Source organism: Miniopterus schreibersii, assembly GCF_964146895.1.
Source record: "Miniopterus schreibersii genome assembly, chromosome: 1".
Taxonomy (NCBI): Eukaryota; Metazoa; Chordata; class Mammalia; order Chiroptera; family Miniopteridae; genus Miniopterus; species Miniopterus schreibersii.
In genome coordinates this window covers 716,010-743,853 of record NC_138101.1, presented here as the reverse complement: position 1 = coordinate 743,853, position 27,844 = coordinate 716,010, and the positions used below count along the sequence as shown (strand labels likewise).

Genomic DNA, 27,844 nt, shown 5'->3' with positions numbered 1-27,844 from the left:
TCTTCGAGTTCCATCTCATTTCATCTGTCCTGTGTCCAGTTTTTGTCCAAACGTTGTCAGGGCCTCTCTTGTCAGTTTGAGTGTTGTCTTTTTGTGATTAAAATAGCCTAAAGGAGTCCTTGGTGCATAGTAGGTGTGTAAGCCCCGAGTGTTGAGTGAATTCACAAGTATCACCTGCGGGGGTCTTTGTCCCACTTTGAAGTGAAACTTCCTGGCAACAAATCTCATCTTGCCCAGTGTTTCCCGACCCTGAGGCCTGGCTTCCAGGGTGTTACCTCAAGGTCTTTTGGGGTTGTGCTCAGCTGACTCAGGTGGGCATCGAGTCACAAAACGAGGCAGTAAATCAACCTTTCAGAGCTTGAGAATGCGTCCCAGTGGAACGTGGCTCCATCTACTCAAGTCCTGTTGTGCCAGTTGCTGCCAGTCCCCTTTTCCTCCCCTCCCCACAGCCAGACCAGAACAGGCAGCAAAGTTCCAGGGCCAGAGCCCGTCCAGGTCCCAGGTGTGGGCGGGACAAGGCCCACAGGTGAGTCTGGGTATTGACCTCCAATTCCAGTGGCTGGAGCTGCACCTGCACCAGGAGATCCCTACATCGCTTCTCATCCTGTCCCGTGCCATGTACCTCCCAGACACCTTGTCGCCCGCCGACCAGCTCAAGTCCACGCTGCAGACCCTGCCAGAGATTGTGGTACGTATTACTGGGAGACCCTTCTGCTGCGCACTCTAAGGGGCCCTCCAGTTTCTGAGGGTAGGGACCACAGAAACACCCACCCCTCAGCCATGGGAACCCTTTGGTCCACTATGCACCTTTCCCTCCTCTTGGGTCTGTCCTTTCTCTGAACAGCAAGGGATCCTCAGCTGTGCAGAAGGTGATCCTCGGGCCTCGTGGTGTTTCCTAGCTGTTGGGGGCCTCAGCAGAAGCCTGGGTGTCGACAAGTCAGAATTGGGGCAGGGGGTCTTTGTGGGCCTCTGGCAGTGGCAGCCCATAGGCTCACGCCCAGGTTTGCCCTCTCTGAAGGCGAAGGAAGCGCAGGTGAAGGCAGCAGAGGTGGAGGGCGAGCAGGTGGACAACAAGGCGAAGCTGGAGGCCACGCTGCAGGAGGAGGCAGCCATCCAGCAGGAGCACCGGGAGAAGGAGCTGCAGAGGCTCTCAGAGGCCGCGGTAAGTGGCCCGCAGGGGGAGCTGGGACATGGCAAAGGGTGCCTGCTTCACTGCTGCAGAAACTGTCTCAGGACTGCCTGGGGCTCTGTAGGTCCGGCCCCTCTTCCTCTGGAATACTGGGGCACAGTGGGGGCAGGAATGCTCAGGGTGCCAGGGGGGTGAGTCAGCTGGCTCTGCCTTGGTTTGGGCTCTGGTCAGCACAGCAGGGCCAGCTTAGCTGCTGGCCCAGGCTGCAGATGTCTTCCGGCTCTCAACACACGTTCCCATAAGGCGTTTATTCGGCAAGTTCTAGGGTAGCTTCATGCAGTGGTCAGGACAGGACTAAAGAGGACATGAGGTGTGGTGGCTGCTTGTGAGGCCTGGGTGAGTGTTGAATATTGGTGCACAGCTGTGCACAGCTGCTGGCTGTGTAAATGCACTTGGTCACTCTACATCATCTGTCTGGAGGGTCCTGCCTGAAACCTGCGGAGGCAGGTCCCCACTGCCGAATGACAGGCTTTATGAATCTCCACCACATGCAGGCCTGTTTAGAGAGTGCCTGACCAGTGTCACGCCAGTGCCTGTGTGGACACCATGGGAAGCCATGGGTGTGGGTGGCACTGAGCTGGCCCTTCCTGTGTTTCAGAAGGAAATGGCGTCTGAAGTGGCGGAGGCTGCACCTGGGAGGCCTGTGGCCGAACTGCAGCCAGAAGTGGCCAACATCCTGCCGTCAGAGGACCTGAAGGACACCGCCCCCATCCTGGAGGGTGTGAAGGTAACTAGCACTCACGCATGCCCAGGAGGGATGCAGGGCAGAGCTGAGCATGGGTGAGGACGGGCCAGCTTGTAGACTCCTGGGGACATGGGCAAGGAGGTTGCGGCTGCAGGTTGCAGGTGTTCCTGGGAGGCCTGGTATGAGGACAGCGCCTGCACCTAGAAGGTAGAGCTGAGGGGGCTGCTTCTCGGTGCCCAGGCCCTCTGTGCTCAAAGTGCCAGGGTACCCACACAGAAAGGGGTCTGTCTTCTGGTCAGCTGGGCTGGGCAGTGGGAGGGGACGCTGCTGTGGTCCCTCCACAGAGGCCCACCTCCTGTCACTTTCTCTGGTGGCCTGGGCTCTAGCACCCCAGCCTGTTATGTGCTGTGCACCCTGGGGGTACTTGTCTCTGGGCCTTGCCGTCCTGGTATAGCCTGTTCCCCTCATGGAACTCCTGTCTGGAACTACCAGGTGGGCCAGATACAGGGAACACCTGGACAGAGCAGCTTCTGGGGCACGTTGTAGGGAGGAGATGTCTGCCAACCACATGGCCACGTCCACCTGGCAGCTAGAGTGGGAGACCGGGGTGGCAGATTTATGTCTGGGAATTCCACGAGGCCATGAGGGCTGCCAGGGAGGAGGGTGTGTGTCAGGAGGTGGTGCTAAAGGATGGGTAGACGAGGCCTGAGGATTGACCCCTGATGGGCAGTGTGGGTCGTCAGTGGCCTTGGCAAGAGCAGTTGTAGAGCAGAGAGGGAAGCAAAATGTAAGGCCTGGGGGTTGGGGTTCGGGAAGATGCAGATATTCCCGAGCAGAGACAAAGCACCCAAGCTGGGTCTTCGCATTGAACTGTGACCTGCGAAGGCAGCATGCTGGGAGGTAGGCAGTGGGTGGGGTGTGGCTGTCCAGAGCCTGGCCGGGCTGCTTTTAGATACGGGCATGGCTTGGGATTAGCCTGGGGGGCCTCTCTGCTTCATTCCACTGATGGCCTTGAGGCCCAAAGAAGGAGGAGGGAGGCCTGCCCACTCCTGGGACATGGCCTGGGGGCGTATGGAAATAAGCAGGTTACCCACATGTTGAGACCCAGGAGGAAGGAGGGAAGTCCCAGGAGCCTGGCTGAGCTGGGAGGAAGGGGTCCTGGGAGTTTGGCAGAGCTGGACTCAAAGGGCAACCTGGGACGGGTTAGTGACTGAGATACAAGGGTCATTTTAAGGGGATGTGGGGCTGGGTTAGGGACACCTGAGCAGAGGTGAGACAGGCTGGGTCCATGGAGTGGGGTGTGGAGAAGGGGCACCTGTCAGTAAGTGGGGCCAGGATGGTTGGCTGTCTTCATGGAAACAGATGCATCCCATTTCTGATAGTTAAAAATTTAGATGTCCAAGGACGATGAGGCCCTGGCCTGGTGGCTCCGTAAGTTGGTGCCTGGCCCCACACACCAAAAGGTTGTGGGTTCAATCCCCGGTTGGGGTGTGTATGGGAGGCAACTGATCAGTGTTTCTCTCTCACATTGATAGTTCTCTGTCTCCCTTTCTCTCTCTAAAATCAGTAATTGTGTCCTTGGTCAATAAACGTATTCTCAGTGATGATTTTTTTTAAAAGGGACAGTGAGAACTCACAGGAGAACTTAGGAACTAAGGGTTGCCAAGGATTTATTAGCAGGAAGCACAGACCTTTAAAATGACAGTGAGGAGCCTGGGTTCATTGGAAAGATGCTATAAAGCGTGGGACCCAGCGCTCTGTCCCTGTGGGCCCCACAGGCCTGGCCATATCTGGGTGGAGGAGCTAAGGAGCTCTGCCCGTCAGGAAGTGCAGTCTGGCTGAAAAGCCTCCCACAGCGGATGCCTTAGGGCCACCTGGCTTCCCAGGTGAAGGTACTGGGAGTCCACCTGTACGGAAGAGTCCTTTACAGGGCTGCAGAGTTCTGGTAGGACGTTGGGAGAAGGGCTCTTCCCCAGCTCATTCTGAGATGAGCATTGCCTGAGGCCAGAACCAGATGTGAGGAAACCACAGGCTGGTGTCTTCCAGGAACAGGGGGAAGAGTTCTCAACAGACTTACAGCAAGTCAGGTGCAGCTCGTCTGTAACAAGGGTAAAGCCTCGCAATGGGGGTTTCCAGGGAATAAAAGTCAGTGTAGTTACTACGCTAACAGGAGAAAACCACGCGTGGTCCTTCCAGTGGGCGCAGAGAAAGCCGACAGCCCAGGACCTGTAAGAAACTTCTCAGTCGAGGAGGATGCCCCTTGTGGGGACAGTGGTGCAGCCGTCACCCTCCCCATCCCCTTCTTGCACTGAAGGTCTGGCCAGGACAGGTGGGTAAGGGGAAAAGCAAAACCACACCTATCAGAAAAGAGGAAGTGAAGTGGTCTTTGCTCACAAAGGACGAGAGCACCTGCAAGTCAGTGACCGTCTCTGCTGGTCATGAGTCATCAGAAATGGGACATGTCAAAGTGTGTCACAGGAACAGCTGAAAAATGAACAGCTCAGGACAGGTTTAAAAACAGGTCTGGGACACTTGCACACTGCGTGCTGGAGACACTGTGCAGGTGAGTCAGAGCCAGGTGAACGGCGATTGCTGCACCGCAGGTGCGGGGACTCCGGAAGATGCGAGTTCTCCAACTGCTCTGTAGATTCAAGACCAGCCAGATCCCAGCAGGCCCTTCTGTTGAAATTCAGAGTCACGTGGAAACTTACATGGGAATTCAGGGGACCTAGAGTAGCCAGGAGAGGGGATGAGCCGCGTGGTGTCTGCACTGTGTGGAAGCACTTGGCCCTGACAGGGACACACGAATCTTGGAGTTGGGGAGCGAGGAGTTAGGAAATGCCTTGTGCAGAATGCCAGCACCACCACCTGGTCTCCTGGAGGCAGGGGCGAGGGTCATACATCGAGGGGCGTCGGGGGGGACAGGCAGACGCTTCTCTCTGGACAGGGACGGTCTCACTGTTGTTCACATGTCAGAGGACACGGCCACTCCCGCAGGGGAGCGTGAGGGCTGGGCCTGTGCAGGCGCCTGAGGCTCCGCCACATGCAGGGTGATTCCCCTTCATCTCAGTGCTTCTGCCTTGTCTCCTTCCAGGGAGAGGAGATCACCAAGGAGGAAATCGACATCCTCAGCGACGCCTGTTCAAAGCTGAAGGAGCAGACAGCGTCCCTGAGGCAAGAGAAGGAGGAGCTGCAGCTGCTGAAAGACGACGTACAGGACTATAGCGAGGTGGGCGCTGTGGGCGCAGAACTGTGGCGAGGTGGGCGCTGTGGGCGCAGGACTGTGGCGAGGTGGGCTGTGGGCTTGCTCTTAAGATTCCGGTTTCTGCTGGTTTCCAATATTACTTGCATCAAATATTTGATAAGCCAAAGGGTATAGTCTGTTACCATTGGGTACTTGGAGAGAAAATGGATCTGGTTGAGTTTGTTCAGTAATTCTGCGCGGCCACTGCAGCTGCCCCTGTCCTGGGAGCTGCCGGTCCCCTCTAGTTTCTCCGCACACGAAGGCGTCGGGTGAAGGACCTGGCTGGTTGGTAGTGAAATCTTATTTTCATTCCTGGTTTCCTGAAGGAGACTTCTTTCTGTTATAGTAGTTATTATTTTTATTATTTACTTATTACTATTATTTTTAAACACATTTTTATTGATTTCAGAGAGAGGAAGGGAGGGGAGAGAGAGAGAGAAACATCAATGATGAGAGTCATTGATCGGCTGCCTCCTGCACGCCCCCGACTGGGGATCGAGCCAGAAACCCAGGAATGGAACCACGATCTCCTGGGTCCTAGGTCAGTGCTCAGCCACTGAGCCACGCCTGGCCAGGCTATGGATTATTTTTAAAGGAAAACATATCTTTTTTATCAGTATTCCTAATCTGACTTGAAAGAACTGTTTTCACAGCTCTGTTGGGGAAAGTTGACTAATTTTGAAATTGGTAAAAGTAATTTGCCTTTTTTTTAACTTTCTCCTGGCAGCCTTTTTGTTCTTGAATTTTGTCAGAAATTAAGGGTGTATCATAAATTCAGCCTTTCCCTCGTCCAGCCCGCCCCCCATCTTCCTCCCCCCCATCTTTGCTCTTGGGAAAAACTGGTGTGAATTTAAGAAGATACTTACCATTCCTTGATTCTTTTATCTATTTATTTACTCTTTAACAGCCAGGAGGAGAGTTGAGGTTCCAGACAGACTCCGTTCCCTTTGCTAGAAAACAGGTTTAAGTTTGCAGAAACCAGAGCCATGTGTGCTGGATACCAGCAGGCGGTGCCTCTCATGGTGGGGCCCGAGGTGTCTGCTCCACCCACAGTGGCAGCTTGTCACCCTCTGGACACCAGATTGAATTAATTAGGTTATAGGGTAAACTTTATTGTAAGTTTTTTTATTTTAAGACCATCTTTTTACAAAATAACTTCATTAGGACTTGCAAGAGATTAAGAAGGAACTTTCAAAGACTGGCAAAGAGATGGAGGTGGAAGAGTCCAAAGCCAGCAAGAGGCTGACCAAGAGGGTGCAGCAGATGATCGGGCAGATTGACGAGCTGCTCGCACAACTGGAGGCGGACCAGCAGGCCGGCAAGCTGGGCCCGGCTGTCCCGGGCTTGCCCACGGGGTAAGTGTGGGCGTGGATGCCAGGGCTGAGGACCAGAGGGCTTAAGTGCTGCTGAGTCCAGTGCATTTGTAGCCCTGGTCCTGGCTGCCCTGCCTTTACCCAGTGGTTCCAGCCAGAAACCCATCCTGTCAGCTTCCCTTCTCCATATGTTTCCCCGGCAGCTATTGTCCTCTCTCCCTGTGTGCCCACACTGTGCCCCTGTCCGCTCGCCTGCTGTATTCACCTCAATCCACATCTCTCCAGGCTGCTGGCCAGCTCACAGCACCCCTGGAAGCTATATCTGTCCCCCCTTCCCAGCACACTTCCCCACCCTCCAGCCTCAGTCCCCTTCGGCTCCAGGGACACACAGTAATCACCCCCATGCATGCACTGGGTCTGCTGCACTGGTGTCCCAGAATGAAACTACCCCACCAGTGGTGGTAGCTGACTCTCGGTTCCCCTGGGGACCAGGCTCTGTACTGTCCTGTCCTTGGGCTGGAGGCCTTTTGCCCCTAGACAAGGTCAGCGTCCCCTTTTGGGTTGACCTGCTGTGTGTATGGGCCCACCTGCCCTCACTGGTCAGAAAGCAACAGCCCCCCCGGCGCAGACAGACTGGGGAACACCGCCCAGGGAGTACCGGGCTCGGGGGCTGCACACGCAGCACCTGGGCCAAGGGCTGGTTTCTCTCTGTCCCAGCTGGCTGGGTGTCCCCACAGGAAGGGGCAGGGCTGACCTGGGAGCCTTGAGATTGGGTGCAGGCCCTGTCACATGCGGACTCTCACCCTGCACCCCCCCTACCAGGGAGACTGACGTCAGCGTCACCGAGCTCGTCAACGCCATGAAGCAAATCAAGCACATTCCAGAAAACAAGCTCATCAGCCTGGTCTCGGCACTAGATGAGGACAGGGATGGCCGGGTCAACATCAACGACCTCGTCAAGGTGGGGTGGGGCTGGCAGGGCAGGCAGACCCCCGGGGCGGAGGTGCGCTGGACAGTCCTGAGGCCTGGGAGGTGACCCTGAGGGCACCACTGAGGTCCCTGGTGCGAAAGCTTGGGCAGCCCAGGAGGCTTGGAGCGGGAGCCCCCCACGAGGAAGACCGTGAGACAAGCGCTTTCGCAGAAGTTCTGAGGGTCCTTGTCTGTCCAGCTGGTTAGGAGTTTCAGCTAACTCGGTTCGTTGGGAATCGAGGCAGCAGCAGGTGCACATTCGAACCGTCATCACTCGCCAGCTGCCCAGGCTGGGAGTGGCAAGTCCAGGCCACCTGCCCCTTCCCTGGGGCTCCTCCTCAGATGTCCGAGCCCTGCACACCCTGCACTCTTCTTGGGGGAGCCTCCTGGGCAGGCCCTGGACGGACAGAGATGTGTCCCTGCAGCCTGGGCCCTGGGGGAGGCACCGTCCCCCTGGCAGCTTGTAACCTGTTGTGGGGCTATGAGCCTGTTGGCCCGTGGGGTGGGGGCCGGTACTCTGAGGACCGGGGCAGTGGAGGCTCCCAGGGGCCCTGGTGGGCAGTGGAGTGCTTGGGTGCGGGTGGCCGTCCCAGCCTGGTGGTCAGGGGAACAGCCCCCCTGATTCCTTGTTCTCTGTGTGTAGGTGGTTGAGCTGGTGGATAAAGAGGACATTCACATCTCCACCAGCCAGGTGGCGGAGATTCTGGCGACGCTGGAGAAGGAGGGGAAGGTGGAGGAGAAGGAGAAGGCCAAGGAGAAGGCGGAGAAGGCGGAGAAGGCGGGGAAGGAGGCTGCCGAGGTGAAGGGGTAGCCGCCCGCCACCTGCCTTTCTGCCGCGAGGAGACGCTAGTAGTGACACGTCTATATTTTGTCTGGAATAAATCAGGAACTTCCACCATCAAGTAATCTTTAATGTTCGTCATTCCACGAAGAGTCAACCAGTCTGGAGCCCCCGAGCCTGCAGGGAGCCGTGTCTGCGTCCTCGCCGTGGCCACACACTGGCCTGGCTCAGAGGTGGCTCGGGCCTGCACCTGGTGGTGTCTGTCCCGGAGGAGAGGCTGGGCCGTGGACCCCTCAGCTCCGGAGGAGACCCTGGTCTGCAGACTTGGACTTGAATGTCTGTGTCATGTCTCCAGAGCCCTGTCTGACCACTGAGAGAACGTCCCTGGTCGCCGTGTGGCCTCGCAGAATCACGATCGGGCAGGAGCGTCCTGTCACGCAGGGTTCCTGTCTGTGTCAGCTCTTTCTTGATTCACCTTTGATTTTTACCTAACCCTTTAACCAATTACCCGCAGTCTGCCTGGCTCAAGCGTGGTCTCTAATGTAAAGCGTGTCGTGACACTAATGAAGCGTTGACATTTGGAAATGTATTGTGCTGCTGTGGCTCTTGGAACATTTCCTAATTTGGGTTGTTAGCACCTCGCTGTCCCGTGGGCGATCAGAGCAGATACCACTGTGCCTGTTTAGCAGTGGGTGCGGCCGCCAGGCATCACCCTGTCACAGCTCTGCGGTCCCGGGGCCTCCAGGTACCCACCATCTGCTCTCCTGGGCAGCTCCTTTCGAAGGATCAGGCAGGTGTCTGCTCCCGGCCCTATGGTGGGCACCCAGGGGCTGGCAGAAAGGCTCATTGTGCAGCCCTGGTGTCCCGAGGGCTCAGCACCTGGCTCTCAGGCAGGGTGGCTGTGTGGGGTGGGCAGGGCCAGGTGTCCTGTGGCCTCAGCTCTGTCTGACCTGCCCTTTGAAGGGAAGACTTCTTTTAGGGGAATCCAAACATAGGGTTGGAGGACAGGAATAGAGCGGCCAGGTCAGCTGGGCGAGGAGGGCTCAGAACTGATAGCTTCTAAATTACTTGAAACTTCATTAGGCCCTTGAAGCAGAGACTTGACACAATGTAGGAGTGAGATTTTGTATCCTCAGGTGTAACCTCTGTATGTCTACACTGGGTCCTAAAGGATTTTTATTGCAGTTCTGTGAGCAGTGCGCTCCCGATGCTTCTGGAGTGTCTGTGGGTCGTCTCATGTATTTCGTGGCCTGGTTTTCAGCTGTAAGGTGTCTTTGCCCATGAGCTTGGCCAGTGTGCCCATGGACGGCGGCCATCCTACTAGTGAGCAGTACCTTGGGGCCCCATCAGCTGCGCCTGGCTCCCGTCCCCATCCTTGCTGCCTTGCCGGGTCCTGTGTATCCCTCCTGTGTGCAGCCGCCCTCCTGGTTGTCTGCAGCTTTGAGGAGCAGCGTTTGCCCCCCTGCTGCAGGGGCTTCATGCTGCACAGGCACGAGCTGCTAGCAGGAACCTTCAGCTTTTGTAAGGTTGGCCGTCTCTGCTACAGGCTTCCCCTTCATTTTGTGTTTGCTTCTACGGTATTGACCTTGACTCACTGCAGCTGAGACCAGTGTGCAGGTGCAGGTGGGTCTAGAAATGGGAGTCTCGCCTGACGAGGGGTTTAAGAAGCTCCCGCTGTCGGGAGCGTGGTGTCTGCCTGCTTGAGAGTGAGATGGGAATTCTTAGCACATGTGCCCTCCCACAGGCCTGCTTTTCAGTAGAGGTTCGGGGGACTGCACGTGGCTTCCACAGTCACATGGAGTCTTCCATTCGGGATTTGTTAACATGCTGGGCCCTGCCACTGAAGAGCTTCAGGCGTGGTTCTCACAGCAGGGCCCTGCCTCTGCCTCCACGTGTCCTCCAGGGGCCCCGGCTTCACATGTTTAAGCACTTTTCTCTGAAATAATGGCTTTATTAAAATATCAAATTAATGTTCCCATAACAATTCAAAGTAAGACGTCAAGGTGGAAATTGTCACGACTGTCTGCGTGTCTGCCTGTGACAGCTGTGTGGCCCAGGTCTGGCTCTGCCTCCCTGCAGAAGGGGGGCTCTGGTACCCTCACCTTCCGGGGCGCAAGCCCTCGCCTTGTTCTTTGTCAGTGCTCTGCTCGTCCCCCTCACACTGTGCTGGTGACAAGACACCCAAGCTGATGTAAGGCCAGGATTGAATAAAGTGTTATCTTGATGACCTGTCGCCACTCGGTGATTGATTTGTCCAGCTAGGTGAGGTGGTTGCTGCCTGACCAGGCCCTCCCCCACCCGACCCTCGGTGGCTGCCTCGAACCTGGGGGTCACCCAGACAGCACAGTTCTGTTCTGCAAGACTGAGGCCCCTGGGCATGGAGACAGTGCTGACCAAGGGTGTGGCCCCCGCTGCCTTGGGGGGGTCCTGGAGGAGGTAGGGCTCCTACCACAGCCTGCTCCCCAAAGAGCCTGGGGGACTGTGGGCAGGGGTGCCTCTCTAAGGCGGAGAGCTGAGGCCTGGCTGGGAGGGCCGTCTGGCAGAGGGTCCCAGTAGCAGGCAGACAGGCACAAAGTGGTCTCCCCTGTCCTCCCAGCCCCCTCTAGCCCCTCAGTGGATAGGACCCCACCCTACCCCAGGATGTTGAGTCTCTCAGGGGGCATCACCCCTGCACTGGTACCAGGCTCCTTGGGGGACAGAGTGGGCTGCTTCCACCGTTGCCAATGCCCAGCACCCTGCCTGGGGGCCGCCCTCCACGGCTTCCCATTCCTCTGAGACCAGCCCAGGCCTCAGCCCTTACCCTCCTCATGCCTGGCCCCCGGACCAGAGGTGCCCACCCAGCTTCATCGGGGTGCTCCCAGCAGGCCCCCAGACCCTCATGCTGTGGACCATGTGCTCACTGTGGGTCTGTTCTGAGGCCAGGCCCTGTGTGAGCCTGTGGGCAGGTAGGGCCTGAGCCGGGACCACAGCCCCAGCGGGCACCCAGGACATGAGGCTGGGCTGGAGCCTGTTTCTCCACTGGAGCCACGTGAGTCCACGATTCAGAAGGCCACATAGGAAAGGCACCAGGGCTGTGGGCAGGCAGGCCCTTGGCCAGCTATGCAGAGCTGGGGCTTCGGCCCAGAGGGCACAGCAGCCGCCTGAAGGGTTGCCCCTGGCAAAGCCAGAAACATCCAAGAGAATCGGTTGTAATCAAAAGACCACCACTAGCCGCCTCCTGTGAAAATCGGGGATTAGATTCAGCCCCTCTTCTCAGGAGGAAATTAGTCCACGGGAAGCTCTTACCGGGAATTCCAGCAGAGGGGCCTTCATGCCGGACCCCACCCACCCTACCCTGCAGCCCTGGGGAGCTGGGTGTGAGACCCAAGGGCCCTGTGCCCAGGCACTGCCCTCCCCTGTGGGAGACACCAGCATGTCCAGGAAGCCGGGCTTCCCACAGGACATGGCTGTACCCCTGAAAGCCACCGGCAGAGGGACGAAGGGCCAGCCTGTTGCAGACTAGACGCTAAGGAGAGGCAGCCATTGGGGTCTGGATTGAAAGCACCCCTGCCGCTGTGGGCGACGGGACAGTTTTATATGGATGCCTTCTGAAGACGTGGGCAGCAGTGTCCGAACGTATTCACCCACGCACCTGGGGCAGGACGCGGGCGTGGTTAGTGTCCAGTGCCCAGCCTTGCCGGGTGGGCAGGTGGCAGTGACAGGCTGGGAACCAGGTTCCGAAGGCAGCTCTGGCGCCCGGGGCCAGGTGAGCCGCCTCCATGGCCGCGGAGGTGGAGCCGGGCAGGTGGGGTCTGGAGCCGGCCAGCCTGCGGCTGAAGGTCCCTGTCCCGCATCCCAGAGGCCACCCCCACACCCCAGGTGGCCAGGCCCCGGTGTCCTGAGCGCGCACCCCAGCCCAGCCCGCCGGAGAGGAACAGGGCGCAGGGAAGACGCAGCCGGGCCGACGCTAGAGGGCGCCCCGGCCCGCGCTCGGCCACCTCCAGCGGGGCATTCGCAGCACTGCGAGTCCCCAAGCGCGCTGGACACAAACACGGGTCTCTGGCAGGCTGGAGGGGTTGAGGGTCAGGCTTGGGGCCCGGTGCTGAGCGCTTCCCTGAGTGGGGTCAAGGCCTTGGGCCACACCTGTTACCTGGAACCAGGACAGGTGAGCTGAACACAGCCAAAGGGGCCGAAAGTTTCTTGGAAGCCAGAGTAGTTCACACAGCCCATAGTTACCTCCTCCACTCAAGTCCCTCAAGATAGCTAAGATGTGCGGAGGGACAGGAAGGACTGGGTTACGAGGCAGGGTGAGTCGGGGAGGGCCGGCCAGCCCGGGGCCGTGCCGGGTTCCAGGATCTGCGGAAGCCTGCATGACACCTGTCCCCGAATCCGCCCGAGTCTCCTCACTTGACCTGGGCGCCGCCGCCTCCCCCAGGAAGCCTCCCTAGACTTAATCGCCATCACTGCCACGTGCCCCGTCAGCTGTGAGGGAGGGGAGGGCAGCAGCCTCGGGGTGGGGGGGGCAGGAAGGCGGCCAGGAGTGTGGCCATCAGTGCAGACAGCGGTCTCCCAGTCTGGCCGGCTCCTTGGGGGCCCCATTTAGAAACCTCCCCCTGCCCAGCTGACAGGGCAAGCAGAACGCCAGGGGTTGGGGCGAGGAGGGGGAGACCTCAGAATCAGATGCAGGCGTCTGCACATAACCCCCAGGGCCTACCTGGACTCCACGAGCTGGGACTGCTGGGGTCTTAGCCGGCCCCAGCCCCTCCTCACTCTGCCCCCTCCCGTGGGTACCACCAGTCTGTCCGCATTTCCTGCAGTTGGGGACCCAAAACCCAGGCCATGAAGACACTGAGGCCCCGCCCTGTCAGTGTTATGCCCACGCAGCCGGACACACGGGCCCACCGTCACCCTGGCTTTACCCAGGCCTGAGCCAGAGGCCTGTGCTGGGACTCTCAGTGTGACGGAGGCAGCCAGTCCCAGGCCGGAGGCCACCCAGCGCCCACTGTCCCAGCAACAGCCGGACACCCCTCCCTCCTCAGGGCGGGCGGGCGACGGAACCTGTCCCAGGTGGGCAGTGAGGACGCAGAGCTGCTTAGAGTCACAGAGAAAGCCTGCAGCAGGGTCTGAACTGAATCTGTTTATTTTTGGAAAGCTTGTCTGCCAGCCCGGGGCAACACCTTTGGCCTCCACAAGGTTGGGGGCCGAGACCAAACCACCCCGAGCCCCTGCCAGGCCCGCCCGCTGACAAGCAGAGAACAGCCACCCAAGCTCGGGGGGCATTAACAGTACAAAAAAGGAACAGAACTGAATTCACGGCTTTCTCTCCCAAGCTTTCAAAGGTAGCAGTCCAGGCTGTAAAAGTCTAGAAGCATTGCGTAAGAAGTGTTAAATCTACAGCAAATACATCTTGTAAAAACTCAATAAATTATATATATAGATATATATATAAACTTGTAACATCTAATAACATCTGAGCCTGTGTGCGGGGCTGTGCCACCCCCCCACCCCCCCCGAAACGGCCTCCCCGCCCGGAGCACATGGCAATTAGAACTTGTATGAAAATACCAGCTTGCTTTGAAGTCCAAAAAAATAAATCTCCTAAAGAAAAATCCTATAGTAATCGAATTCCCCTGCAAAAAAGGTGGCCAAAGGAAAGAAAATATCCTCGCTGGACTCAACGTCACACTACGAACGACCCTTTGGGTGGGAGGGGCTGCTCCAGCCTAGGGTGCGGGCTAGGGGTGCCCGGCGCCGGGCACACCCTCAGCAGCCCCTCTGAACGAAGCACAGACCTTCTCAGCTGTTAATAAGTTAAGACTGAAGCCCCAGCCATGGGGTGGGTTAAACACTACAGCTGCTTTTGGGGGGGTGGGAGGCAGGGGTCTGGGGTTCCATAAATACCTTTACAAATATACAGGTCCAGGTACAATTTTTAAAACAAAACTGTGGTGCCTGCCAAGAGAGCCCCTCCAGGATTTTCTGGCGGTTTTTGTGTCTGTCTCACTCGCCCGCAGGGGGCCTCCCACCCAGGCCCCCCGGGGTCCCGTGCCCCGCCGTCCCTGCCTTTCTTCTTCCATATAGATATTTATATATATGTGTGTGTATCACACGCAGCATCTACTTATATAAATGTACACTCATCTCTGGAATAAACCTTTCGGATAGAAGTTCAAGGCTCCCGCCTTCAGGTACCCGTAATTTCAGCCTGAGGGGCAGGGTGGGAGGTGGGGGGCCTGGAGGTGGGGGCTGTGTGCTCACGCTCACCCCCAGGCGCAAGGTGCCACTTGGGTCGGAGGCACGCCACGCGGGGGCTTCCCTGCAGGCTCAGCTTGGGCACCTGGAGGAGACGCCAGAGCCCGGAGCTGCTCCCTAGGGGGTGACAGTGAGGGACAGGGGAGCCTGGGGAGGGCCCTCGGAAGGAGCCCCCTTACATTCTACATTCGGTCCCCCTGGTGCTGCTGGCACAGGTGGCCAGGAGGTCATTGTACAGCAGGCCGGGCACCCCGGGGACCCCTGCACCGGGGACCCCGAGACTCTCACACGCGCACGCCCACACACACACACACGCACGCACGCACACGCACACACACAGATGCAAAGCTGTCTGTCCATCCGTCCACCCATGCCAGGTCTCGGGCCTGGGCCACTGGGCCCCAGTGGTTGACGACACACCCAAGAGCAGCGTGGTGGGCTGGGGCCCACTCTCACATTGGTGGGGGCTCGGCCTGAAGGCCGGGGCCCTTCACGTCTGCGGGCCCCCACTGCTGGGCGGGGCCGGGGGCAGCAGGTCATGGGCAAACACGGAGTCGTCCCCCGAGGAGCTGGAACTGGGGGTGTCCTGGCCGCCCGGCGAGTACTGCTCAAAGGGCACCGACAGGTCCAGGTACTCCTGCAGGCGAGCGGGGGTCAGCGTGCGCACCCTCCCCGGGCTCGTACCAACGCGGGCGGGCGGGGCGGGCACTCACATCGGTGGATGTCACAGTGAGGATTCGGTCCAGGTCCTCCACCAGCTGCTTGAAGGTGGGCCTCTGGGAAGGCACTGCGTGCCAGCACTCCCGCATGATCATGTACCTGGGGGGGCGAGGCACCGGCCCGGGCAGTGAGCCGAGCCCTCGGGAGCGGAGGGCCCCGTGGAACCCCCGCCGTGGACAGACACTGGGAGGGTGGCCGAGCGCATGCCCACTCACAGGTCATGGGTGCAGTTGGCCGGCTTGTCCATGCGGTGACCTTCCTTCAGTAGCTTGAAAAGCTCCTCCACAGGGATGCCGGGGTACGGCGAGCCCCCCAGTGTGAAGATCTCCCAGAGCAGGACCCCGAAGGACCAGCTGGGGGGAGACGGGACGCAGCACCGTGAGCCTCCGGCTTGTCCCGGAAGAGACCCCACTGGATGCGAGCAGGGCAGGTGGGGCTGAGGGGGAGGCGTGAGGCCCAGGAGGCCCTGGGGCTCCAGCTGAGGACCCAGCTCTGCCCCAGAGCCTGTGGCCCCACCCTGGGCAGGCCCCGGCCCCTCGCGGCACCCCGCCCCCACCAACCCGAGGGCTGGGGGGCCACGTACACGTCGCTCTGGTGGGTGTACACGCGGTCGAACAAGGCCTCGGGCGCCATCCACTTCACGGGCAGCCGGCCCTGAGAAGGAGAAACCGCAGGTTGTCTGCCAGGCTCCCTCCGGGCTGGCAGCGCCCACCCGCCTGGACCAGGCTCACGTTGGTTGTCTTTTTATAGTAGTCCAGGTTGTGCACGTCGCGGGCCAGGCCGAAGTCCGCGATCTTCATCACATTGTCCTCGGTCACCAGCACGTTGCGGGCCGCCAGGTCCCTGTGGATGCACTGGGGGCAGAGGCAGGGGCCGGGGCTGAGGCCAACCCCACCCGCCGCTCCCACCGGGGGCCCCTGCCTCGAGTGCCACCCTGGCCCCCAGGGGCCTCTCCTCCCACCCCCTCACCTTCTGCGAGGCCAGGTACTCCATGCCCCGAGCCACCTGGTAGGCGCAGGACACCAGGTCTTTGAAGGTGAGCTGCTCCTCGGGCAGCTTGCAGGTGTCGAAGGAGTAGTCGGTGCCCGGGGGCCGCCTGGCCCGCAGGTACTCCCGCAGGTTGCCCTTGGCCGCGTACTCCACCAGCACATACAGGGGCCCTGTGGGCACAGGTGCCTCAGGGGGGCCGCCTCACCACCCGCTGCCCTGCGTGTGAGCACCGCGCATGGTGCCCACGGCCCAGGACGCCCCCCGCCTGTGGCACCCACCGCCCTGCGTGCAGGCGCCCAGCAGGTTGATGATGTTCTTATGTCTCCCAATCATCTTCATCATCTCCATCTCCGACACCAGGTCCGAGAGGTCCTTGTCTGTGGCGTCATCTGCCCGGGGACCGAGGGGGCATCAGACAGGGCCGCCCACAGCCGCCCCGCCCAGGCTCCCCGGCCACCCACCTCCCTCACCTTTCAGCATCTTCACGGCCACGGTGACAGGCTTGGTGGCCCGGTCCTTGTCGATGCCAATGGCCTCTGCCATGACCACCTGGCCAAAGCAGCCCTCCCCGAGAGGCTTGCCCAGGGTGAGCCTGACGGCAGAAGCAGAGGCAATGAGCACTCCCGCCACTCACAGCCCTGCCCCCGGCAGCCTTAGAGGTCCAGTACCACCGCCTCCAGGAAGCCCTCCACACGCGTCCCCAGACCCTGCTCACGAGGACGAAGTACACTGCCCCTCTGGCCTGTGGCCCTCTGCCACGCCCTCTAGAAAGAGCACTTAGAGGGGTGGGTCCTCACCCACTGCCCCACCCTAGGAGCACCCTTCTGAGGCCAGGCCTCCTCCACCAGCCTCACATCCAACAGTTGCCTTGATTCCGACCTGACTCCTGAGTCCAATCAGGTCCCTGGACGGCGGCCTCCCCACCTGGGGACCCACCCGCATGTACCCCCCACCCCTCATCAGATCAGGGCCCCAGCACACAATGTCCCGTCTCCACCACTGACCGGGCCCGGGGCAGCTCCCACTTGGGGTCGGCAGGCAGTTCAAGCTCAGAGACGTTGGCGAGCGTGGGGCCCTCCCCTGAGGACAGCCGGGCGATTCGCACCAGCGGCGTGTTGGAGTTCATGGACGAGTTGGACTCCAAGGACACCTGCTTGGGTCGTCAGGGGCAGGTTGGTGCCACGGGGCCGCACCACGGGGGGGGGGTAGCCCCAGGAAGGCAGGGCCCACCCTCTGCAGAGATGGGAATCCCGGGGCCTCCCACACCACCGGGTGTCCCTGAGCTCGGAAGCCGGGAAGAGCAGGGGGCAGGGGGCCTAGGTAGCTGGGCAGCAGACAGGCAGCTTGGAACCTGGTATCTACTTTCTGTTACCTGTCTCTTGAGCGGGAAGCGGGAGACCTTGTGCACGGTCGGAGCCAGGCCCTTCTTGGGGGGGCTGCGCAGGCGGCAGAGCGTCACGGCGGCCACCAGCAGGATGAACAGCAGGAAGCCCACCCCGTAGCTGAGGACACCCGCGTACACGCTGCCAGCCTCGCCAGCCTCCACCAGCTCCTCCTCCGCTGCAAAGACACGGGCGTTGGGGGCCTGGCCCGGCCACGCCGGAGCCCCCACGGCCCAAGGCCACCCGGGGCCACAGGCACGATGGGGGCAGGGAAGGGTGCTCAGCCCCGGGTGGGGGTGCTGAAGCCTCAACACCTCGCTCGGTGAGGGTCCTGCGGTCAGAAATGCCCAAGAGCCCTGGCTGGTCTGGCTCAGTGGTTAGAGCGTCAGCCCGCGGACCAAAGGGTCGCAGGTGCGATTCCGGGCCAAGGGCACGTACCTGGGTTGCAGGTTCCATCCCTGGCCCAGGTCAGGCTGCACGCGGGGGGCAACCAGCCAGTGCGTCTCTACCGTCAACGTTTCTCTCGCTCTGTCTCCCCACCTCCTCCCTCCCTCCCACTGTCTCTAAAAGCCAACGGAAAAAATACCCTCCGGTGAAAATTAACAACAAAAACAAAAAGAAGTGCCCAGGAAAAGGAGTCCAAGCGGAGCCAGCAGCACCCACGCCCGCCACCCAGGGAGACGCCAAAGCTGCCACACAGGCTCCTGGGGGCTCAACCGAGGCCCCTTTGGGCCCGGACAGGGCCAGGTTGACTTTTATCCCACCGCAGGCGAGGGCCCGGCGTGGAGCCAGGCGGACCCGAGCCTGGGGGTCCCCGCCTCTCCCTGGCAGCTCTGGCATGTCCGAAGCCAGCGACCCCGAGACAGGCGCAGAGCGAGCAGCAGCAGGAGCCAGTACCTGGCAGCACCACCAGCCACGCAGAGTGATGGGAAAACCCGATAGAATTGCCCGCCAGACACGTGTACTCCCCCGCGTCCTCAAAGGTGACATTGCGCAAGGACAGAACCTCTAGCTCCTTGTCCGTGGTGTTAGCGCCCGCCGTCTACAACGAGAGAACAGAGCGCGATAGGCAAGCGCCAGCACCCCCCACGGGCACGAGAGCCACAGTCCACGCGGCGACGGTCCAGCCAGGCTGCAAAGGAAACGCCGCCACCACCACGGCCACGGCCGCCACCACCACGGCCACGGCCACCGCCACGGCGGCCACGGGGCCTCCTCCTTGTGCATCCACACCGAGCCCGAAGCCAGTCCCTTCACCGGCGAGTCCTCTGTCCCAGGTGAGCGCCAGGCGTGGGGCCAGCACTGCGGCCAGCGGCGTGCGGGGTTAGCGCAGACACTGGGCCGGGGCGGGGGGCGGGGAACGACAGGCAGGCGGGCAGGCGGACAGACAGATGGACGGGCGAGCGAGACGTGAGCAGACAGCGGATCCAGGGGCCAGAGAGGAAAGCAGAGGCTCGGGGAGGGGCACGGCCCCGGCCGGGCTGAGGGCCTTCCGGGGGTGGCACGGGCCAGGCGGGGTCCGCAGGCCACGGGGCTCCGGGCGGCCGGCCGCGCGGGGGCCGGAGGGCCAGCTTGCAGAGGTGACCGCGTGCAGCGAGCGAGCGGCAGGGTGGGGAGCGAGCGGGGCGGGCGTGCAGTGGGCGCATGGCCAGGGCGTCGGAGCTGGAGCTCGGCGTGCCAGGCAGGCGTGGGACAGAGTCGTTACCTGCTCGGGGCCTGCGAACGCGCAGCCAAAAGGCCTTCTCAGACACGCCTATGAAATTGGAGGCTCGACAGAGGTACTCGCCCCCGTCGCGCTCGGACACATTGGCCAGGCGGAGGCGCGCGTCGGCCTCCACACTCTCACTGATCCAGGACTGCGGGGACAAGAGACCCGGCTCAGGGGTGCTCGCGGAGGCCCGGCCGGGCACGGGGTGGCTGCGCAGGAACGGCCCTCGGTCCAGGTCAAGACCCCACCGGGAGGGCAGCCCCAGACCCCGAGGCTCCACGGCAGGAAGTGGGAGACCCCCGCGGAGTGAATGGGGTTGTGCCGGCCCGGAAGGCTGCCTGGAGGAGGCGTGCGGGCACCTCACGGCGGGAGACTGTGGTTCCGCAGGACGCGCCTTCCCTGCATCCGCCGTCCCCAGCACAGAGCACGGCCCTGGCAGGCACCCCGGAGAGGCCCTCTGGGGCCGGTGCTCGGACCGCCCACCCCTGGGGAGCCCAGGCGGGGCCTGCGGCGACACCCCAGACAGCTCACGAGCCGACCAGGGTGCAGAGACACCGTCCGATGGGGCCAGCCAGCCTCTCCCTGAGCCCCTGCTCCCCCCCGTCGGCCTGTCTCATCTCTAAAACAGATGTTTCTCTTTGGGCTGCAAGTGTCGCAACCGTCCCAACTCGGGTGGCCCCCGCCCCGGAGCCATGGGAACCAAGCTGAGGCTGTCCTGCCCCTCGGCTGAGAGGCAGCCTGGGTGGGGAGCCACTCCGCACACATGGACGACACTCAAACCCCGCGGCCGCCTCCAACTCAAGGAGCACCGTCCAGGCTCCCAGACCCAGAGGGCGCTGGGTGGACTCAGCCGCCACCCGCCGCCCGGGGTCCTTGAGCCAAGCCCACCCCCGGGGGCCATCCGCAAGCCCACCTCCAGGGCCGGGACCAACCCTGAGAGCAGACGGGGAAACGGAGGACTCGCTGGAGAGCCCAACAGGACCCCCCAACCCGGGACGCCGGCCCAACCCTGCTCCCGCCAGCCCCGGGCGGCGCCTACCTTGAGCACGGTGACGTAGGGGGTGCCGTCCGGCCCCACCTTGCTGCCGTTCACCTCCACGTGCTTGAGCCACTGGATGTGGGGCTGGGCGTCACTGTACACCTTGCAGTGGAACTCCACGTCGCTGCCCAGCACGGCCGTCTGGTTGGCCGGCAGCCCCGCCTGCAGGATGGGCCGGTGCGGAGAGCGCTCTGGAAACAGACAGACAGACGGGGGTTCGGGGGCTGCCCGGCCCCGCCCCGGCCCCCCCTCCTCCGTGGCCCGGGCCTCACCCAGCACGTCCAGGGTGTAGGTCTGCCGGATGGTGCCGAACTTGTTCTGCACGACGCAGGTGTAGTTGCCACGGTCCGAGGGAACCACGCTCTCCATGACCAGGCTCCACTGCTGGTGGCGCAGCTGCGGGGGGACGCGCGGGTGAGCGGGCGGCCGGCCAGGACCCCCAGCCCGAGGCCACCCCACCCGCCGGGCCCACCTTGATGCCCCCGATGCGGTGCTCGCCCCGGAATTCCTTGCCGTTCTTCAACCAGGAGATGGAGGGGGTGGGGTTGCCCGCCGCCGGGCAGCGGAAGCGCACGGTGTTGGCGGCAGGCACGGCCAGCAGCTTCTTCTCCATCCGCTCGGGCCGTGTCCAGTAAGGGGCCCCTGCTGGCAAGGGGCACGTGAAGGCCGTGCCCGGGGTGGGGGGCCAGGCCCGCTGCCCACCCCCCCAGCCTCAGGTCCCCTCCGCAGGGAGCCGCTGGCCTTTCGAGGACCCGTCCGACGCATCAACGCCCAGCAACCTCCAAGCCAGGCCACAGGGTCCCTGCGCTTCCTGTCCCCGGCCCCGGAGCCCTCAGGACAGAAGTCATCTCCCGGGCAGCACCCACCCACCCAGCTGGCAGACCGGCCAGGTCTGCCCGGGTCAGGAAGCTCAGCTGATGGACAAACAGGGCCCAGCCTCAGGAGCAGTTACCAGGAGGCCGGGCACAGCCACCCCGAGAACCAGGAGCCTTGGAGGCGCTCGGGTGCCTGGGTGAGACCCTGAGCCACCCTCTGCAGCGCTCCAGGGCCCATAGGGCAACAGGCGGGTCGGGGTGACGTGGCAGTGACATGACGGCCGGAGGCCCCGCCCCCACCCTGATTTTAGGGCTGCCCTGCCCCACCCCTCCCACCACCGCCCCTGGAGCCCAACTGGTTTTTCTCCGCCTCTTGGCTGCATTCCTGCTGCGGGGAAGCCGGGCAGGCACCCCCCAAGCCTGCTGCCCCCCACGCGGCCCCCCCACAGAGGGCGCGAGTCCCAGGTGGTAGCAGTTTGGACAGACGCTGGGAAGAGGAGCCTCCCAGGTATCCGGGGTCCGAGGGCTGGGGGGGCAGAGCCCAGGGAGCGGTGAGAAGGCGGCCCTGCATCCCTGAGCCAAACGGAGGGGCACCAGCCCGCAGCCTGAGACGGCAGGGCCGGTGGGGACACCAGGAGCATGTGAGCAGGAGAGGGCCAGAGGGGGCAACTGGCAGGCAGTTTGCTCCGAACCTCCTGGTGGACAAAGGGCAGAGGAGACACCCGCAGACCCCGGGGCAGGAGGAGCCTTCCTGGAGCCCATCTCCGAGGCGGAGCCGCGTGAGCCCCGCACCTGGCTCCCACAGGCCCCTGCCCGAGACTCCGCCTCTCGATCGCCACCTAGCTCCTCCCTCTGGCTGGCTCCTCACCTCCGTGCCCACTGGACCCCAGAGGGCCCCTGCTGCCCACCTCCCCCAGCCAGTTCCTCCACAGGCCTCACGCCCCCCAGCCCCAGGCCTCAGTCTCCTCGACACCCTGTGCCCCACCCCGAGAGCTCAGGGCAGGCAGCCAGTGCCACCTCACGCTCAGGAGACCCCAACTCATGCCCAAAACAGGTGGTACCCAGGGCTCGGTCTCTCTCTTGTCTCATGAGCAAGTGGCCCCATCCTTGGGGAGGGTGGGGCTTGCCTGGGGGAAGCAGGTCCCCCCAGCGCCAACCAGACCCAGGAGCCTAGAACCTGGCCTCACCTGTGTCTTCTGCCTCATCTTCTTCATCTTCCTCATCTCCTGAGGATGGGGCATCTGTAGCACAGGGAAGAGGGGCATGGAGATGGGGCTGTGCCCAGCGCCCACGACAGGGGGTGTGGAGGGCCCATGTTGGGCCTCAGCATCCAGGCACCAGCCGCTCCTCGGCTGTGAGGCTGGGTCCTCTCCTGGTTTGTCTCTGGCCTGCCCGAGAGGCCCAGGGGGCTTGTCCCTCAGGACACAGCGCCGTCGAGGGGGTGCCCTCCTCTCCACCAGGGGCCATTCAGATGCCCTGCCCGAGACCCCAGCTGCCCGGGATGCTCAGCGGCACCCACCTGTCACGCGCACGCTGAAGTAGCACAGAACCCGCTGGGTGAGCCTCTGCCGGCAGCTGTAGGCCCCGGCGTCCTCATGGGAGGCGTTGAGCACCTGCAACCGCTGTGGCGCCACCAGGATGCGGTCCGAGGGCGCCAGCCCTGCCCCATCCTTAACCCAGACGGTAGGCCCCGTGGGAGCCCCTGCAGGCAAGTGGCAGCTCAGCTCCACGGTGTCCCCACTGCCGAAGACCAGCTGCTCCTGCTCCGGGGGCTCAGGTTCCGGGGCCTCTGTGGGCAAGGGAGGTGACCATGAGGAAGGTACCCCCCAAACCAAGAACGCTGAGTGCTCACACCCTCAGGAGGCATCACGGCACCCGCCTCACAGACATGCCAACTCGGGCTGCGGCCGGAGGGTGTCTGGGGGCTGGGCAGGGCCCGAGCGAGTCTGGATGACGGGAGGATCTGCAGCCAGAGCCTCGGGTCCCACAAACCACCCTGCGGATGGCCGGAGCACCCTCAGCCCTGCCCACCGGCCTGGGCCCAGGGACAGCTCTGCCACTGCTGCCCTTCTGTGTGTGGCCCCACCAACAGGACTTTATTTATGAACCCGAAATCTCATCTCACAGGGTCAGGAAGTACCCTTCCTTTGAGCGTTTTCAACCATTTAGAAATAAAAAGCCCCTTCTGCATTTGGGATGAAGGGGCCTGGTTCCCCCATTTCACAGCCGACGTCACAGGCTAGGGGCAGCCCTCAGAACCAGGCCAAGGTGCCCACCTCACCACACCAGTAGTAGCTGCCCAGCTCCCAGGAGGCCAGCGAGGCCCGAGACCCAGGGACACACCAGTGGCCAGGCTGACCACCACCCCCAGTCCTCCTTGCCAGGGCCAGACAATGCCCAGAGCAGGCGGGCAGCCCGGGCTTAGGGCCCAGGACAGGGCTGGGTGGTACCACGGGCACAGGCCTCCTTCCCCACCCAGCTGGGCCCGCTGCTCCATTACTTGTCATTCTGCCGACGCGTGGCCTAGATTCGAGGGCCCAGCTGCCCCTCTGGTCCCTGGCTCCCGGGACAGGCCCAACTCTGCCCACCCACCTCAGGCGTCCTCATAAGCCCTGTGCCCACCAGAAAGGTGTCCGCCAGTGTCCAGAGTCTGCGTCCCTGGGCACCCCACAGTCTGAGGGTACCTGGCCTGTCCGCCAGCCCCCCAGTCCTGGCCACCATGTCCTGCGGGGACCACCCAGTGTGGAGAGCCGATGGAGGCCCCCCAGAAGGCCAAGGACCGGCTGGTCCGGCAGCCTCAGCCCCAGGCCCCAGCCCAAGGGCAACAGCAGTTGGTTCCGGTTTGGTCTGGGCAGTGAGGCAGGTCAAGCCATCTGCACAAGTATTTGCTTCAGCCTGGTCCAGCAGGGGGCTGGGGGGACACAGAGCACCCCAGGGCCAGCCGTGCCTGGCAGCCATCTGCCAGAGTGGGGCTGAGGGGCTGAGCCCTGCCCTGCCCACCACCCAGCCCAGCTGGGCGCCTGCAGGGGCCTCCCAGACCAGGTCAGACCCCAGCAGAGTCTCCACCCCTGCAGATCCAATGGGGGACCCTGGGGAGAACCAGCAGCGGCTGAGTGGGTGGTGTCAGGCAGGGGCACATGGAGAGGGGCATTAAACTCAGACCTGACTCAAAGGCCCCGAGGCCACCAGTGTTCAGAGGAGCAAAGCTCTGGGTTCCGGAGTACGGAAGCTCCCCGCCCCTCTCCCCAGTGTGGGCCACCCCTCTTCCCAGTATGGGACCTACAGCCAGGTTCAGGCTTTTAAAGAACCCAGGGGAGGAGGCACCACAGAGGGACCCAGGCCCCTGGGGCAAAGGTTCCAGCCTCCCCACCCGGAAACATTCTGAAAAGTTTCGTAACAAAGTCAGAAAAAAAAAGGGGGGGATCCGGTGGCTGGGCGGGCTAATGAGGGCTTACAGGATTATCCGCAGCCTAATCCTCCCAACAACCCTTCCATTACCAGTTTTCTTGGACAGGTGAGGAAACCGAGGCTCCAGGAGGCCACCCAGAGCCGGTGGGCAGCTGACAGCCTTGAGGCCCCAAGCAGGGCCTGGGGTCAGGGAGCCCCCTCCCCTCCCAGCCAGAAGAGGCTCCATTCACACCTCATTTACTTGTAAATCACTCAGGCCGGTGTGGGGCTGTGGGGGGTCTCCCCAAACCAGCTTGGGTAGACTGGTCCCACCTCTTCAGGGAGACCCCTCTTTCCTCTCTAGATTCAATTGTAAAATGGGGTCTGTGGACAAAAAAGGGGGCCACCTACTAAACCTGACAAGCTCAGGGGAAGACGGGCCCAGAGGCCAGAGAAAACCGCAGAGGGTAGTCTGAACATAAAAATCCCTAACTAAACACGGGTGGTGGTGGGGAGTCACGTCCCAGGCCTGTAGCTTCCTTCTCAAAGGTCAGTCTTTAGCTTTGAAATCGTCCATTCTTTGTGCACCTAAGATAACACATCTGAAATATCAGAGCGATCTGCTGTTCCAGGCCCCTCCGAGGCACATCCGGGGCCCGCATCCCGGTAAAGGTTAACTAGCCTGTACCCACCAGAGTAAAAGTGGAGTCTCTCCGTTTCGCTCTCGATCCGATCTCAGAGATGTCCCTACTTTGGTTCTAAAGTCTCCAGAGCATTTTCTCGGCCGGTTGAGATTTTACTTCCCGGCAACTGTCTCCAGTTTGGTTCAAAGAAGCCCTCACAAGGATTTTTCTGAGGCTGGACATTCTTAGGGCGACAGACCCCAAGTGGGCCCTGAGGCCACGGAGGGAGGGGGCGCTGCTGGACTCAGTGCAGGGGCTCAGAGGCCCCAAGTCCAGCCTGGGGCTCAGCCCAGGTTAATGAACCACCCAGAGGCCCCAGAGGCTCAAAGTCCAGCCGGGCAGTGCAGGAGGTGGAGAGGTGCAGCCGGGGCCTTCTGGGAAATGCCCTGCACCCTCCAGACCCCCCTGGCTGGGTGGGGTCAGCCTCCCGCTGCTCCCATCAACCTCCCTTCCTGGGGGGAAGGGGGACCCTGCCCAGGCCCCCAAAGGAGAGCAGGACCCCACGGAGAGGCGCGGCCTTGCTGGGGGCCGGGGGTGGCCAGGGGGCCTGGGGGGGCCGGGGCGGCCCGCGTGCGCCGCCTTCCCCCGCCCTTGACCCCAGCAGCTCTGGCTACTTGCGCTCCCCGGGGAGGCCAGCGGGGACCTCTGGAAATTTCAAGAGGACTTTGTATTTTTCCTGCCCAGCCCATCTCTTTAAGGAACCGGATTAAGTTTATTGACCTATCCACTCACTACCTGTTTCGCCAGCTCTGCTGCGGGGGCGGAGGGGGGAGGGAAGGGCCGGTCCCCCCGCGCCCCCCGCGGCCTCCCGCGCTCCGGCCGAGGCCCGAATCCGGCGGGGGCGTCGCGGGCCCCGGTCCCGGGACCGACCGCGGAGCGCAGCCAGGTCGGGGAAGAAGGGGGGCTGGGGAGCCCCCCGCGCCGCAGGGGTCCCGCGAGGGTCCGAGCCGCCCCTCCCCCGGGCTGGCCGGCATTCCCCAGCCGTAGGGAGTCACCTCTCTCTCTGAATGCGAATGGGAATGCTAATGGGGGCTCCCGCGGCGGCCCCGCGCCCTGGAAGCGGGCGGGCGCCAAAAGGGCGCGCTGACCTCCCGACGGCCCTGTCACGCCGCTGAATGACACGCGCATTCAGGCGCCGGGCCCACTTTCATTCATAAAAAAATGACATTGTTCCGGGAGCCTGCGGCCGCCGCGGGGGAAAGGGGCGCGGGGGGCGCGGGGGGGCGGCCGCCATCTGCCTGCGCCCCGCCCGCCGCCGCCGGCCCCGCGCGCCCGCGGCCGCCGCGCTCACACCGCCCCGCGCGGCGCCGCCGTCAGTGCGCGCCTGCGGCCGCGAGGTACAAAGGGGCGGCTGTTCGGGCGCCGGGTGGGGCGCGAGCTCAGCGCAGGGCCCTCCGCGCGGCGCGGGCAGGAGGCGGGGCGCACGCAGCCCCGCGCCCCCCCGGGACCGTCCCAAGGGCGGCCCGGCCACGCGTCTCGGCCCCGCCGCCCGAGTCCGGAGGCGCGCGCGGCGGCACCGGGAGCGCCCGGCCGGGCTGCGGGGCCGCGGGTTGCGCCTCGGGCGCCGGGGCGCGTGTGCGGGCGCAGCGTGGCTCAGACACGCTCCCGCCCCTCCGCTGCCTCGCCCCGCGGCCGGGGCCCCTGGACACCCAACGACGTCCCGCTGGTCGCGACCACCGGCCGGCCCGCGGCTCCCCGTTCCCAGCAGATCCATCTCCTCCCGGCGCCGCGCCCCCGGCCCGTGCGCACCGCTTGGGGGCAGACACCCGCACCCACGGGGCATGGCAGCGCGGTGGGCACGGAGGCACTGCCAGGATCGCCTCCTCATGCGGGCACCGGGGGCGAGGGGCGGACGCACTCTCACCCTCCCCTCCCTCCAAAGTCCGGTCCCTCGCTTGGGGCGAAGCTGGCCGTGAACTGGGGCCCGAGGGGGGGCTGGGTACCAACAATAGAAACTTTCCGTCCCTGCGGAACCCGCGGAATAACAATGGGGGCTGTGGAGACGCAGCCCCCGCGCCCTCCGACGGCGCCTCCGGCAGGCTGCGCGCCCCGGGGGAGCGCGGGCGGGGGCTGCGGCCGCCACCTCCGAGCCCGGCGCCCGCGGCCGCCTCGCGCTGGGTGGTAGCCCCGCGGGTCCTGGCGCCCCACGCACGGCCGTGCCAGGGCTGGCGGCGATCCCCAGGGAGGAAGGGCGACAGCAACCAGGGCACGCGCCCCGCGGTGCCAGTCCGCGGCGCGCCCGCGGGCCCACTCGGATCGGCGCCACCCACTCACCCGGGCGCCCGCTCCCGGGCCGCGACGCCTCTGCCCGCCGGGGCCCCGGACCCCTCCCCTGACCCGTCCGTCCGTCCCCTTACCTGCCACTCTCCGCACGACGCGCTGCTCCGCGCCCGGGGGCCCCGAGGCGGCGCCGGTCACGACCGCCACGGCCACGCAGAGAGCAAGAGCCCAAGCCGGGGAGCCCATCGCGGGGGGGCCGCGGCGTCCTCAGGCGGTGCGCGCGGGCGTGCGTCCCATGGTCCGGCTCCGGCCCCGGCGGGAGGCGGGCGCCGCTCGGGGGTCTGCGGGAGGCGAGCGGCTTGTGACCGGGCGCGCGGGGGCGAGCGCCGCGGGGGCCGGGTCCCGCGCGCGGCCCCACGACCCCCGGCCGCCCCGCCCGCCGCCGCCCAGCGCTCGCGGGCCGCCTGGCGCCGGCCGCCTCCTCCCCG

The 27,844-nt window shown here is 63.3% G+C and overlaps 2 protein-coding genes and 1 pseudogene across 10 annotated transcripts in view; 1 reads left to right on the top strand and 2 right to left on the bottom strand.

Annotated features, from left to right (window-relative positions):
• The window catches only part of LETM1 (leucine zipper and EF-hand containing transmembrane protein 1), a 35,328-nt gene extending 24,920 nt beyond the window's left edge, over positions 1-10,408 (top strand). The window contains exons 8-14 of the mRNA XM_081117391.1: positions 557-688; positions 1,019-1,162; positions 1,788-1,916; positions 4,969-5,103; positions 6,283-6,473; positions 7,254-7,392; positions 8,044-10,408. Coding sequence (XP_080973517.1) covers positions 557-688; positions 1,019-1,162; positions 1,788-1,916; positions 4,969-5,103; positions 6,283-6,473; positions 7,254-7,392; positions 8,044-8,211 — 1,038 coding nt within the window. The 3' untranslated portion in view covers positions 8,212-10,408. The remainder of the gene's footprint in view (positions 1-556; positions 689-1,018; positions 1,163-1,787; positions 1,917-4,968; positions 5,104-6,282; positions 6,474-7,253; positions 7,393-8,043) is intronic.
• A 2,869-nt stretch (positions 10,409-13,277) lies between these two features.
• Positions 13,278-27,844, bottom strand: part of FGFR3 (fibroblast growth factor receptor 3) — a 14,859-nt gene continuing 292 nt past the window's right edge. Inside the window, exons 2-18 of one of the 8 annotated variants that reach the window (XM_081135651.1) lie at positions 27,494-27,697; positions 22,586-22,855; positions 22,254-22,307; positions 20,724-20,896; positions 20,524-20,647; positions 20,252-20,442; positions 19,210-19,360; positions 17,495-17,682; positions 17,127-17,275; positions 16,593-16,714; positions 16,401-16,511; positions 16,102-16,292; positions 15,864-15,986; positions 15,716-15,786; positions 15,348-15,485; positions 15,126-15,231; positions 13,278-15,049 (exon numbers count right to left, since the gene is read on the bottom strand). In XM_081135651.1, coding sequence (XP_080991777.1) covers positions 14,903-15,049; positions 15,126-15,231; positions 15,348-15,485; positions 15,716-15,786; positions 15,864-15,986; positions 16,102-16,292; positions 16,401-16,511; positions 16,593-16,714; positions 17,127-17,275; positions 17,495-17,682; positions 19,210-19,360; positions 20,252-20,442; positions 20,524-20,647; positions 20,724-20,896; positions 22,254-22,307; positions 22,586-22,855; positions 27,494-27,602 — 2,418 coding nt within the window. In that variant the 5' untranslated portion in view covers positions 27,603-27,697 and the 3' untranslated portion in view covers positions 13,278-14,902. Of the gene's footprint in view, positions 15,050-15,125; positions 15,232-15,347; positions 15,486-15,715; positions 15,787-15,863; positions 15,987-16,101; positions 16,293-16,400; positions 16,512-16,592; positions 16,715-17,126; positions 17,276-17,494; positions 17,683-18,401; positions 18,547-19,209; positions 19,361-20,251; positions 20,443-20,523; positions 20,648-20,723; positions 20,897-22,253; positions 22,308-22,585; positions 22,856-27,493; positions 27,698-27,844 lie in introns of those variants that run through there. The other 7 variants (XM_081135645.1, XM_081135647.1, XM_081135649.1 and 4 more) reach the window with 7 other exon arrangements.
• The window catches only part of LOC308566411, a 16,988-nt pseudogene continuing 16,767 nt past the window's right edge, over positions 27,624-27,844 (bottom strand). Inside the window, exon 3 of the transcript in view lies at positions 27,624-27,697. The product of the transcript in view is annotated as an uncharacterized misc_RNA (transcript). The remainder of the gene's footprint in view (positions 27,698-27,844) is intronic.